This window comes from Geotrypetes seraphini, chromosome 4, assembly GCF_902459505.1.
Source record: "Geotrypetes seraphini chromosome 4, aGeoSer1.1, whole genome shotgun sequence".
Lineage (NCBI taxonomy): Eukaryota > Metazoa > Chordata > Amphibia > Gymnophiona > Dermophiidae > Geotrypetes > Geotrypetes seraphini.
Window position 1 is genome coordinate 99132770 of NC_047087.1, and position 13841 is coordinate 99146610.

General features: G+C 40.9%; 1 protein-coding gene across 5 annotated transcripts in view; it reads left to right on the forward strand.

Annotated features, from left to right (window-relative positions):
- Positions 1-13841, forward strand: part of CHD1L (chromodomain helicase DNA binding protein 1 like) — a 175917-nt gene that overhangs the window by 141990 nt on the left and 20086 nt on the right. For all 5 annotated transcript variants that reach the window (XM_033940408.1, XM_033940411.1, XM_033940410.1 and 2 more), the window contains 2 exons: positions 7331-7546; positions 11684-11765. In XM_033940408.1, coding sequence (XP_033796299.1) covers positions 7331-7546; positions 11684-11765 — 298 coding nt within the window. The remainder of the gene's footprint in view (positions 1-7330; positions 7547-11683; positions 11766-13841) is intronic.

The window sequence follows — 13841 nt, forward strand, 5'->3', positions numbered from 1 at the left end:
CGCCACCAAGAAAAAATGAGGTGTTCAAATGGGGAAAACTGAACCCATGTTGTTTCAAAAGCAATCATAAATAAATTAGCCACCGACGGGGCAAAAGTGGCCCCCATTGCTACCCCTTGGGTTTGTTTATATAATTTCTCCTCAAATTTGAAAAAATTTTCACACATGGCTAATTTGGCAAGTGAGATGATAAATTCAGTGGGTACTACTTGTGGTTTGGGTTGATTATCCAAAGTATCTTGTATCACTTCTAGTGCATCCATTTGTGGAATTGATGTATATAAGGATGTTACATCTAAAGTAACCATTAAAAAAGGTCCTTCATTCACATCTACTGAATTTAGTTTGTTTAAAAAATCTTTAGAATCTCTCACGTATGATTGGCATTTCTTTACTTCATTTTTTATGAAATGATCTACGTATCTAGATAACGGTTCAAGTACTGACCCCTTTGTTGATGTAATGGGTCTTACTGGAGGATTTTTTGGATCCTTATGAATTTTTGGTAAGAAATATATATTGGAAAAAACTGGATATTTGGTATTCAAAAACCTGTAGTCTTTTTTTGTAATGAAACCTGTTTTTACAGCTGCATCCGTTATTTTGCGTATTTTATTTTGTAATCTTTTTGTTGGATCTAATTTGATTTCAATATATGATGTTAAGTCCTGTAAATGTTCTAAGGCTTTCATTCTATATATGGATGTATCCTGGATCACTATGGCACCGCCTTTGTCTGCGGGTTTAATGGTAATATTGTGATTGCGTTGAAGATTGGAAAGTGATGTTCTTGAGATGTTAAGTTGGATTTAAATTTAGTTTTTTTGGATTGATCAAAAACTTTTTTAGATTCTTTATATACTAAATCCTTAAATATTTTTATATTGACATCCATCGGACCTGATGGTTTCCATATTGATTTTGGTGCAATTGTAGTCAGATCAATAGATTCATTTTTGTTGGAAAAGAAAAGTTTAATCTCGAGAAGCCTGGTGAATCTTTCAAAATCTATGTTGAATTGAAATTCATTGTTGGGAACAGTGGGGACGTATGAAAGTCCATGATTTAATAATTCCAAGTCCCCTGAATTTAAAGGATATTGTGAAAGATTCATTGTGGTTATTGATTTTTCATTTGTGATCTTGTCCATGGTCTGCTTCTGTTGGTACTTCGGCCACGTCTATTTCTTCGGGACTGAAATCCCCCTCTTGCCCCTAAAAAAGGTTTTGTTGAGGTGGAGCTCCCATCTGAACTGAGGCTGCTAGAAGATGTGCTCGCATCAGCATTACTTAATGAAACTGCATTTGTATGATCTTCTTTGGTTTGCATCCAGTGGTAAACCTTGTTGTTTAGATAGTCTTTTTCATCCCTGTAGAATTTTTTTAATTTAAACTTCTTGGTGTTTTCTTTAAATTTATTTAAGTTCTCATTGGTTATGTCATATTGATTTTGAAAGGATTCAGGAGAGTGAGTAGATTTTAAATTCACTAAAGTTTTTTCTAAATCTTGTTTTAATTCCTCCACTTGTCTGCTTCTCTCTATGATGAGAAGCATCAGATCAAAGGAACATTTGTTTAATATCATGTTCCATTTGTTCAAAAAATCTCTGTCCTCTTTGAAGTTCTGCGGTTCTTTGTTTATTCTTAAACCTCTTGGTATTCTCTCATTTTTACAGTATTCTACAAGGATCCCACTGTTTAAATCAATTTTCAAAATTTTTTTATTTTGATTGAAAAAAAGGTTCCAATCTACATTGGGACTGGCTGTGCCAGAAGTATTAATGTCATATTGTGAAGGTACATTAAGTATGGATTCCGCTTGTTGAACATTGAATCCAAAGGTTGTAGTCCAGTTGCTTGTAGACATAGTATCTTAGACTTGGTAAAACCAAATTACAAGTACTAAGGAAGTATAGGTAAATACAGGAGTACAAAATTACTTCCTATCAATTTCTAAATCAGCATGGCCATGCCTCAGAGACTGAATCATCTAGCACACTTTTATGTGTTGCATCTCATCAGTCACAGTTCTCATTCATCGGCAAATGGCTTTTTTTAAGTTTTTCAAGTTTTTTTAATTTTTATAGTTTAAGAAATAAATAAACATTTCTTTAAGAAGATAGTGCAAAATTTTAAAAGCACTTATCTTTGTGTAGTCTGCACTGGTTCCCAACGGGGCCACCGTTTCACCCGATGTGGCTTCCTCAGGGGAAAATAGCAGTGCCTGAAATATAAAATTGATTACATTGCAGATTGACTACAGCATAACTTATCTTCAACATTTAAACAGAATTTAGTTGAGAGTTATAATGAAATTTAAACAGCAACTTACGGGACCAGATTCTTACATATCCTCCGTGGTCTTGAAAGATTGAAAATGGCAACGAGCCGGCAGAACGCTCTGAGTTTTAAATCACTCAAACACCAATCCTGGTGCTTGCAGTGGAGCGTATCGCGACATAACTAACGTCACTAGCGTCATGCTTGAACGAAAGCATGTGATCAGGAAGATCCAAAAAAAATCTTCCTGATCACATGCTTTCGTTCAAGCATGACGCTAGCGACGTTAGTTACGTCGTGATACGCTCCACTGCAAGCACCAGGATTGGTGTTTGAGTGATTTAAAACTCAGAGCGTTCTGCCGGCTCGTTGCCATTTTCAATCTTTCAAGACCACGGAGGATATGTAAGAATCTGGTCCCATAAGTTGCTGTTTAAATTTCATTATAACTCTCAACTAAATTCTGTTTAAATGTTGAAGATAAGTTATGCTGTAGTCAATCTGCAATGTAATCAATTTTATATTTCAGGCACTGCTATTTTCCCCTGAGGAAGCCACATCGGGTGAAACGGTGGCCCCGTTGGGAACCAGTGCAGACTACACAAAGATAAGTGCTTTTAAAATTTTGCACTATCTTCTTAAAGAAATGTTTATTTATTTCTTAAACTATAAAAATTAAAAAAACTTGAAAAACTTAAAAAAAGCCATTTGCCGATGAATGAGAACTGTGACTGATGAGATGCAACACATAAAAGTGTGCTAGATGATTCAGTCTCTGAGGCATGGCCATGCTGATTTAGAAATTGATAGGAAGTAATTTTGTACTCCTGTATTTACCTATACTTCCTTAGTACTTGTAATTAGGGTTAGATTTCCCCACCTATAAAACACCTTTTTCTGCAATTTTTGCATTTCAGGAAAGCTACCACAGGCCTTTTTTGGTGTGAATATTGATTTTTATCAATCTTTTTTTCAAAACTTCCTTCTGCCTCAAAACCCCTCGTTTTGCCCAGGGATCATCTGTAATGGATTACCTGGGCCAATCTGCCCTTGTTTGATGCCTTTTTTGCTCACATTTGTTGGCAGAAGAGCGGACGAGTTCCACATGCTATGGGGCTCAGGAGGAAGGGGCAGGAGCTTTGAGCTCAGCCTCTTTAAAGTCCTCCAGGGTGGGAGAATCCCAAAAAGCCATGAGATCCCATTCATAATAACAAGTCATAACAAGGTGTGAGACTCAAGCGTGTGGAGGGTGTGGAGGTCCAGTAACCCCAGTCAGGGGTCCTGCAGAGGTCCTTGGGACCAACTGTTCAGGATTTTTTTTAGATTTTGTTAGTCTCTTATGGAAAGCCCTTTTGACGGGCCCGGGGAACGCTGCGCTGCCTTCGAGTGCACCTATACCGGAACAGGGAGAGTTCTTTTCTATGAATTCTTCTTTGCCTTGGAACAAGCAGGCTCCAAGCATCAGTGATCAATCAAAGTAGGGCTGGAAGGTCTGGAAGTCCTTTTCCTTGCCTTTTATTACCTCAGGGCTGAGCAGTGTCTTTGAATGATTTAGGGTCCCTGTCTTCTGTTAGTGTTCTGTCATGTGTGGCACGAACGCACAGACTGCCTTTTTGCCAGCATATCTGGCCATCACCTCCTTAGTCACTGATCAATGGGAATCTCCACTGTAAAAGTGGATATGCTTTTTGTAGCATGTACTTTGATATACCCCTGACACAGCGAGTGAGATGATTAAATTTGCAGATGACACTAAACTGTTCAAAGTTGTTAAAACGCATGCAGAATGTGAAAAATTGCAGGCAGACCTTAGGAAATTAGAAGACTGGGCATCCAAGTGGCAAATGAAATTTAATATGGACAAATGCAAAGTGATGCACATTGGGAAGAATAAACTGCATCACAGTTATCGGATGTTAGGATCCACCTTGGGGGTTAGTGCCCAAGAAAATATGATGAAACCTTCTGCCCAATGTGCACCAGCTCTCCAGGCCCCGGTTTCCAAGTTAATCCATAGGGCCATTTCATCAGCATGCATTGTTCGTGGGACAAGGTCCCCTTTTTCTATAGAGGCGTATTCGACTAGATGTTTGGCTTCGTCATGGGCCAAAGTTAGGGCAGTCTCCCCTGAGGAGATTTGTAGGGTGGCGAATTGGTCCACTCTACATACATTTGACAAGTTTTACAGAGCAGTTGTGGTGGCAAGGGAGGACTCTACCTTTGGATCCTCTCTGTTACCATCTCACCCTAAATTTCTTGGACTGCTTTTGTACGTCCTGCTTGTCCAGAATGACACACCTATTGCACTAGAAAAAGAGATTAGGTTCTTACTTTGCTAAAATATTTTCTAGTAGATAGGTGTGTCATTCCGGATCCCCACCTTGTCTTTTATTTCCTGCGCCTGCTTATTGTCTCACTCAGAATGATCTTATCCAAGCCTGTAAGTTGGATGCCAGTCGGGCTGTAGGGGCGTGAAGTATAGTCTATTACTGGTATACTTTGGGGTACTGCTTGAGCTTCATTAAGGCATAGATTAGCACGTTTGTTGTTCTGTTTAATTCGTGATGTTCATCTGTTTTTTTATATTTCAGAGCAGAACAGTCTTGTTAGTTGAGGAGTTTACCCATATCCCTACTTCACCTAGGTTTTCAAAAGGGCATTTGCCTGCATAGGAACTAACAGTAGGGGGCAGCAGAACCCTCTGTGAAGTAGGAGGGACTCTGAAAAAATCTGGAGTGGATTCCTTTTGCAAGGCATGCAGCTACAGGAAAATTACCACTTGTCCAGAATGACACACCTTTCTACTGGAAAAGATATTAACAAGATTAAAACCTAATATTTTTTAAATAATATACTGTACACAAGGAATAGCTTACTACACACACTGTAATTAAATCAGTTCCTTATATCTTGTTTAACTGAATAATCAACCTGCTTGAGTTTAGCCTCTCATGTGTTTAACCCAGGGGTATGCAGTTCTGGTCCTCGAGAGCCACAGGCATGCCAGGTTTTCAGGATATTCACAATAAATATGCATGAGATAGATTTGCATCTCAAGGAGTCTATGCATGCAAATCCATCCCATATATATTTATTGTGGATATCCTGAAAACCTGACCTGCCTGTGGCTCTCGAGGACTGGAATTACCTATCCCTGGTTTAATCCAAAGGACTCTTTACCACCCATCTTGTCCGTATCTAGTAACTTCACTTGGCCCCTTGGCTGTAGGATAAGCTGTATTGTAGAAAAGCATTAGCGTCATATCTATGTTATTTTAATGTTCTGATGTGTACTTATTTGTTGTTCATAAGTATTATGCTGATATTGTATTGTATCTCTCATTTGAATTTCAGTGCTGTTATAAGTATATTTTTGAAACTGTTTCATGGTAGTCCTATTAAGCTTCAATTTGCTGATTTTGAGTTTACCTCACTCATTGTATCACTAATAATAACACCCTAAGTACGCATGTGCACTCCTACCTACGTGATCCCTGCCTCCGTGATCCGTAACTCCGTGGCCGGCAGAGGAATGTTAAAGTTCGGCGCGTGCACATTTGGAGCGTGCGCGCATGACAGTTTAATGCCAGACAGGACAGCTGCAGAGTACTAGCAGAGAACCAGCTCCAGCAGCTTAAGAAGGGGCACGGAACTCTCAAAATGGCATAGCAGAGGCCAGGACACCTGAAGCCCACCACCGACAGCTGACAGCGGGAAGAGAAGGAGGCAGAAGTGACCAAGCTATGGAGCCAAGGGAGGGAAGACCACAACCACTGCCGCTCCCTGGTTGCACACGTGTCCGGTCTTCTCCTCTGCCTCCACTCTCCCCTCTGGGTCAGAGCACCGTTGCAGCTCGCAGGAACTGCACTATCTGCCCACCCAGCGGCGAACCTACCACCTCTGAATTTGAGTTTGTTGGGCGGGTCGAGAATGAGGATCTGTTTATTCGCTGCCATGGCGCTGGAGGCTGGTGGCGCTACCACAGAGAGGGGATGGACTGGGCTAGGGGGAGGGGAGGAGGATGGCAAAGGAAGGGGAGCGGGGCGCAGGTGGGGAATGGGAGGGAGGGCAAGAGACAGAAAGACACACAGACAGCGGCCAAGGAGAGAGTGAGAGAGAGACAGAAAGACAGATAGACACAGGCAGCGGCCAAGGAGAGAGCAAGAGACAGAAAGATAGGCAGACACACAGACAGCAGCCAAGGAGAGAGACAGAAAGGCAGACAGACAGCGGCCAACGAGAGAGAGAAAGAGACAGAAAGACACAGAGACAGCAGCTAAGGAGAGAGAAAGAGACAGAAAGACAGACAGACACACAGCGGCCAAAGAGAGAGAGACAGAAAGACCAACAGAAAGGCAGACAGATAGGGCCAACGAGAGAGAGAGACAGAAAGACAGACAGACAGCGGCCAAGGAGAGAGACAGAAAGACAGACACACAGAGAGCAAGAGAGAGAGACAGAAAGACAGATACACAGAGAGCGAGAGAGAGAAACAAACAGACAACGGCCAAGGAGAGAGAGAGACAGAAAGGCAGACAAACAGACACACAGACAGCAGCCAAGGAGAGAGAGAGAAAGACAGACAGACAGCGGCCAAGGAGAGAGAGAGACAGAAAGACAGACAGACACACACACACAGACAGTGGTCAAGGAGATACAGAAAGAAAGAAAGGCAGACAGCAGCCAAAGAGAGAGAGACAGAAATAAAGACAGACAGCGGACAAGGAGAGAGAGAGACAGAAAGAAAGACAGGCAGACACATCTATTCTAGCACCTGTTAATGTAATGGGCTTAAACACTAGTTTGTTTAAATTTGGTCTTTTTACTACTGTTATGCTGGTAGCAAAATTATAAGTTTTATGTTGAATTGTACTTGCTGTACTCCACCTTGGGTGAATCTCTTCATAAAGGTAGTTAGTAAATCCAAATAAAGACGCAGTTAGTAAATCCAAATAAAGACACAGTGGGGATCTGACCCTGGTTTATATTTGTTTTTAAAAAATCAGTAGCAGTAGTGGCGGTAGTATTATTCCTTAACCATTTGTGATCAGCTATTACTACCCTAGGACCCTGGTCTCTTCTAGCAGTTCCCAGGCTTCTACTGCTCCTTTTTCAAGAAGTCACATGTCTCCACCAGACTGCACAGATTCCACCGGAAAAATTGCAGGAGAAAACAAAGATCTTCCTAGCTTCATGACACAGGTCAACGTGTATTTCTACAACATTCCTGAAATGGAGAAGAAGAAATTGAATCGATACCTTATTTCATATCCTTTGATGTGTCTTTGCTTTTGAGTGCGTCTGCTGTTGTGACTCTGTATACTGAGAATGAAATGAGATCCTTAAAGGATCACTCTCAGTTTCTGTAATGTGGAAGTTTGGAATTCTTTCTAAATCTCTGTATCTGTTGCTGCTTTTACTCTATTGTGCATTTTGTTTGGCATTTTAGGCAGCTTATTTGAAGCTTTAAGATGGCAACATGCCACTCCACATTAGCTGACATTTGATTTACATCCATAATGTGCCAGCTAAGGTATATTTAAATTTAAAACCTTATCTATAATATCCAAGCTCCTTTAAAGAAAGCAAAGACATAAACATATAGTATAAAATCAATGCATAGCAAAAATACATATCTTATTAGCAACATATGATAATATGCTGCTAATCCTTAAAAAGGCAATAACCCCACAATGATATGACTAGAAGCAACAAAACTGATCTGATGAGTCAGTTCTTTTTGACTTTTTGCCTCTGTAGCTACAATTCATATGTTGTGACTGCTATGCCATGGTTGGGAATAATATCTGATCATGTCATGTTGCACAGGTGTCTTAAAACGTAATTTTGAAGGAAATCTTTAACAAATGGCTGGCCCAGAAGGAAGAGAAAGGCAAGAAAAAACTAGGATTACAAGATCTATCTTAGAGGTGATCAAATATCCATTTCTTCTACTATGGCAGGCTCTCCAGGGTCAGTATTCAAAGTGTTTTAACCTGCTAGAAATGGCTCCATGCCAGATAAATTCAGCACTTAACTAGCTAGTTAACCACATAAATAGGACTGCATAAAAGTCAGCCCTAGCTTTATGGGTAACCCATAGCTGGTTAAATGCTGAATATTGCACATAATTGACTATGCATTAGACAGCTTCAAAAACCTGGGAATTCAGTGCTGGTGCCTGGACATGGCCCAGCATTGACCAGCTTAGGCCTTTTCACTGCCTCTGTGCACCCAGAGCAAAAAAAGAGGCGTTTTTGGAGGAGTAGGTAGGGCGGGATGTGGGCCAATCTAGAGTTAGTCATCTGTCAGTCATAATCAAAAAGTTTAACAGGTTATACCTTAGACCAAGTCAACACAGGTATAAGTTCTGGATCAGGCCGTTGAGCTGATCGTAGCTGCCGCAATCAGTTCAGTGGCCCAGACAATCCATTCCCTCCCCCCCCCTCCCTGCTGGCAGGAGAAATGCCCAAATGGTTTTCTAATCCACTATCTTTTTTGAGATAAGGTGACCATATCTGTGCACAATACTCAAGGTGAGGATGCACCATGGAGCGATACAGAGACATTATGATATTCTTGGTCTTATTCTCATTCCAAGGCAGTAACTACTTCCTGTTCCTCTCTCTACAGCTCCACTTCCAGCCTGTCCCCTATTACCTAGCCTCTCTTCCCCATACAGGTCCTTTCTGCTTCTTTTAGCCCTTAACAGCAGACCTCTTATTTCCTTGCCATTAGCACCTTTCAGCCAACTTCCTCCCTTCCTAGCCCCCTCTATCCCTGCCCCACAGCTGCACTCCCCAGTGCAAGTCCCAATCGTTTATCATTTATCAAAGTTGATATACCACTAAAGGTGCAAAGCAAATTGACGTGCCTAGCCCCTCTCCTCATTACATCTCCTTTCTGTTTCTTCCAGCTTTTCACAGCAGAATTCTCTTTACTAGGCAATAACCTGGACTAAGTTGAAAGAAGTTGCTCTCCACTCCCAGTGCTCATCCCCATCGCATAGCTCCCCTCCCCTTAGCAGTCCGTTCTCATAATTTGCCTATCCGTGGTTGCATTATTTGCAACCAGATTTCCCATTTGTGTTGTTGTATTCTCATATTCCTGAACCGGCGCTTCAAAAAAATTTTTTTTGCTTCCACTTTCACCTCGCAATCAGGCTTTGTTTCCAGATATGGCCCCCAAGCATCCAAGGAGTGAATTATAGGTACTTCATGCTGAAACATAACCTCTATTTTCCCATAGACTCAACATTTCATTAGTCGTGATTTCTTGGTTTGCTAACATTTTCAGAAACCGGTCTACCGCAAATAAAGAGAATGGACTGTAGCTGCTTTCTGTCACCTCCAGTTCTTCAAAGCTGCATTCTATCTACCAATCTTTCATTTCTTTCAAACCTCGTCACGCCTTCTTAACCACTCTATTCCTGTCCCAGTACTTTTCTGTCCTTTTTTTACCTTAATTGTGGCAATAATATAATAATTGTCATGCCAATAAAGTTATGGGACTTAGGGTTCCTTTTCTTAGTGTCTATATGCTGCTGTTCACATCTCCACTGACAGCTGCAGGCAGGCAATGCCTCTATCTTTTGTTACAGAAGCTCCCTCCTCCCCTGGGAACCCATCAGTCAGACACAGACAGCCAATAGATTATAAAACAGATCTCTCTCTCTTCCTGTGTAACACATTGGTCAGATATTACAGTAAATAGGCTACAGGGGGAGGGAGAAACAGTAATTGGGATACAGACTCCCTTCCTTTGCTGCCCTGTAGCATGGAGATTTCTGCTTCAAATTTAATAAAGTATATTATAAAAATTTAGGGATAACCAAGCACTCACTTTGCTGGCGCCTATCCCCAAAGCAACTAACAGGATAGAAATGACAATATATAGAATAAAAAATAGGCATGGAGTGAAGATTAGGATTATAATGTAAAGTTATCTTTATTTCCTACTTTTGCTAAGCAGTATGCCAAGTTATAATGAATAAAGAGATTACAACAAAATCAGATTCTAAATTATAATCAAATGCCACACACCATAGCACCATAATACATGCCACCTACCAATCCTAAATTACTCATATACCTAGCCTAGTCTCTTCCAATGGTGATGATTGGGGATGAGTTCAGATGACCTTCCCCAGATGGCATCAATGTGGAGAAAGGACAGATTTCTGCAGAAGGCTCCTTCAGGCTTCTGTGTGGTCTCTGGGGGTGGAAGAAGCCCTTTCTCCTGGGGGGAGGGGTTGCAGGTTAGTGCTATATTACATTACCAATTATCCTTTAAGTACCTTGGTCAAGTTGAAGTGTTCAGTTTTGTCTTATAAAATGTCTAATCTAATGATATATATTCAGACTTGTAAGGCAAAATTTCTATGAACTGGATTTCTCATAAGAATATTGTTAATAAGTGGTAATAGTGGTAGTAGAATGCAAAACCTCCCCAACAACCTACATAAAGATTGATTTGTCTCCGCCTCTTTCTGCCACTATTATCCTGTCTCTTAAGTCTCTGAATATTTGTTTACAGAAGCTTTGACATCTCTCGTGTTCCCCTTCCACTTGGAAATGGCTAATTATTGCAGTAAAATGAAGCAAGAGTATCTTATATGGAATTTGTCTTTGCTGAACACCACAGCTTTCTGTGAAGACTGCGTAGTCCAAGGAGATCGCAAACTTTATTACGTATGAATGCTAGCAACAATATTAAGCTGAAAAATACATTTTTGTTTTGGCTAAAGGTACCTCTGAGATTGGAGGCAATTGCCAAGCTCCCATTCTTCAGCAGACAGTTATTGCAGTTTCTCTATTAAGAAGTGAGCAAAATGGAATATGCTGCATGCAGTGTGTGGGTACCCTATTTTCATACACCATCTGCACATCCACATGTGCTTTCTGCTGCTTCTTCCCAGCCTGTGAGAAGTTTTATAATCTTATACCTACATTCTGAGGTTAATTTTTTAACAGGATGCCAATACTGAAAGTCAAAAAGTACCTAAAGCAACATACGTAAGCATGAAAGTGCTTTTATAAAATAGGCTCCCAGAACCTGCCCCAGAAGTATGAAGCAGGTAATTCCTGTGTGAGTGTGGATGGCTTTGATCTTGCTCATTAACTTCTCACCATCTCTCCTTTCAGTCACTATTATTCTCTAACTTTTTTCTAACAGCCCTTCAAGCCTCCTTTCCACCTCCCCGTCTGAAGCCAAATTGTTAGAATTAATGGTTATTGCAGTGGGATGAGAACCTAGGGAACTGGGTTCAAATCCCACTGCAGCTCTTTGAAATCATGGGCAAGTCACTTAACCCTCCTTTGCCCCAGGTGCCCTCCCCCATTTAGAATGACTAATTTTATTTTTAGCAGTATGACCACTGTATTAAGACCTTAACAGCCATGCAGATATAATGGAAATGTAGATAATAGTTTTACCACGGAGACTACTCATCTTGTTGCACAAGTGGATTGCCTTAGGCATGCTCAGGTAGTTTTCTACCTTGCTTCTCTTAGCGCCTCTCTAGATGTTGTACAGATTGTCATATTACACAAGTGAAAAATACGTGCTAGTTGCCTCCTGCTGCATCAGTGACCATCCTTCAGAGGGTTAATGATATGTCTTTTTGACATGAGGACCACATTGATGGTTTACTGGGGTTCTTTCAAGAATACAAAGCAGAAAGAAAATCCAGCTGGGGGACTGGATCCCATTGCTGGACAGACTTGTACGGTCTGTGTCCTGCACATGGCAAGAGGCAGGTGAAGTTTTGACAACTCCAGTATGTTGTTCATTTTATTGTCACATACTGCAGCTAGAGGAACTGTGCAGCATTGGAGGGAGGGGAAAGCATCTTGACTGGTAAGTTGAATGCTGTCAGCAATATACCACATCATCCCCATCATGTTTGGCATGGTGGTGATTTCACAACCAGCATTTAAACATGGGTGGCCCGAGTCTACATAGAGTGGTAGGTGAGGCACTGATAACCTCATTAGGCAGACTGGATGGACTATGAGAATCTTTTTCTACTGTGTAGAAATGGTATCTAATAGGTCAAAGAGAGAAGGGTTTTAAGATAACCAGGTGTGCTGTGATGTGATAGTACAGACCAGGGGCATAGCCATTTTTCTCAATGGAAGAAAGTAAACAGTAGAATGCCGCAGGGCTCTGAACTGGGACCGGTGCTATTTAACTTATTTATAAATGATCTAGAAATTGGAATGACGAGTGAGGTGATTAAATTTGCAGATGACACTAAACTGTTCAAAGTTGTTAAAACGTATGCGGATTGTGAAAAATTGCAGGCAGACCTTAGGAAATTGGAAGACTGGATGTCCAAGTGGCAGATGAAATTTAATGTGAACAAGTGCAAAGTGATGCACATTGAGAAGAATAACCCAAATCACAGCAGATGCTAGGGTCCACCTTGAGAGTTAGCACCCAAAAAAAAAGAATCTGGGTTTCATAATAAACCATACAATTAAACCAATATGCGGCAGCGGCCAAAAAAGCAAACAGGATGCTAGGAATTATTTTTTAAAAATTGATGGTTAACAAGACTAAGAATGTTATAATACTCCTGTATCACTCTATGGTGCGACCTCATCTGGAGTATTGCGTTCAATTCTGGTCTCCTTATCTCAAGAAAGATATAGCGGCACTAGAAAAGGTTCAAAGAAGAGCAACCAAGATGATAAAGGGGATGAAACTCCTCTCGTATGAGGAAAGACTAAAAAGGTTAGTACTATTCAGCTTGAAAAAGAGTCAGCTGAGGGAAGATATGAATGAAGTCTACAAAATTCTGAGTGGAGTAGAACAAGTACAAGTGGATCGATTTTTCACACCGTCAAAAATTACAAAGACTAGGGGACACTCGAAGTTACAGGAAAATACTTTTAAAACCAATAGGAGGAAATATTTTCACTCAGAGAATAGTTAAGCTCTGGAATGCATTGCCAGAGGTTGTGGTAAGAGCAGATAGCGTAGCTGGTTTTAGAAAGGTTTAGACAATTTCCTGGAGGAAAAGTCCATAGTCTGTTGTTGAGAAAGACATGGGGGAAGCCACTGCTTGCCCTGGAGCAGTAGCATGGAATGTTGCTCCATGGGTTTTGGCCAGGTACTAGGGACCTGGATTGGCCACTGTAAGAACAGGCTACTGGGCTTGATGGACCATTGGTCTAATCCAGTAACGATATTCTTATGTTCTTGATTATTTTTTATGGAGGGGGAAACCCCCCCCCCCCCCCCCGAGCTATGCTACTGGTACAGATAGAAAAGGAAGAGTTAAAGGCATGGGTCGGAACAAAGGTCATAATCCAGTCAGGGTTTCAGGATTTTCTCATCAAATATGCATGAGATCTATTTGCATGCACTGCCTCTATTGTATGCAAATAAATCTCATGCATATTCATTTGGGAAATCCCAAAAACCCGACTGGATTATGGCCTTCATTCCCTAAATCTGGTTAAAGGGGATATAATATCAGTACTATTTAATATATATCTGATGTCCCTCTGTAAAGAATTAAGAAAATTGGATGTAAACCTCCGAGTATATATCATG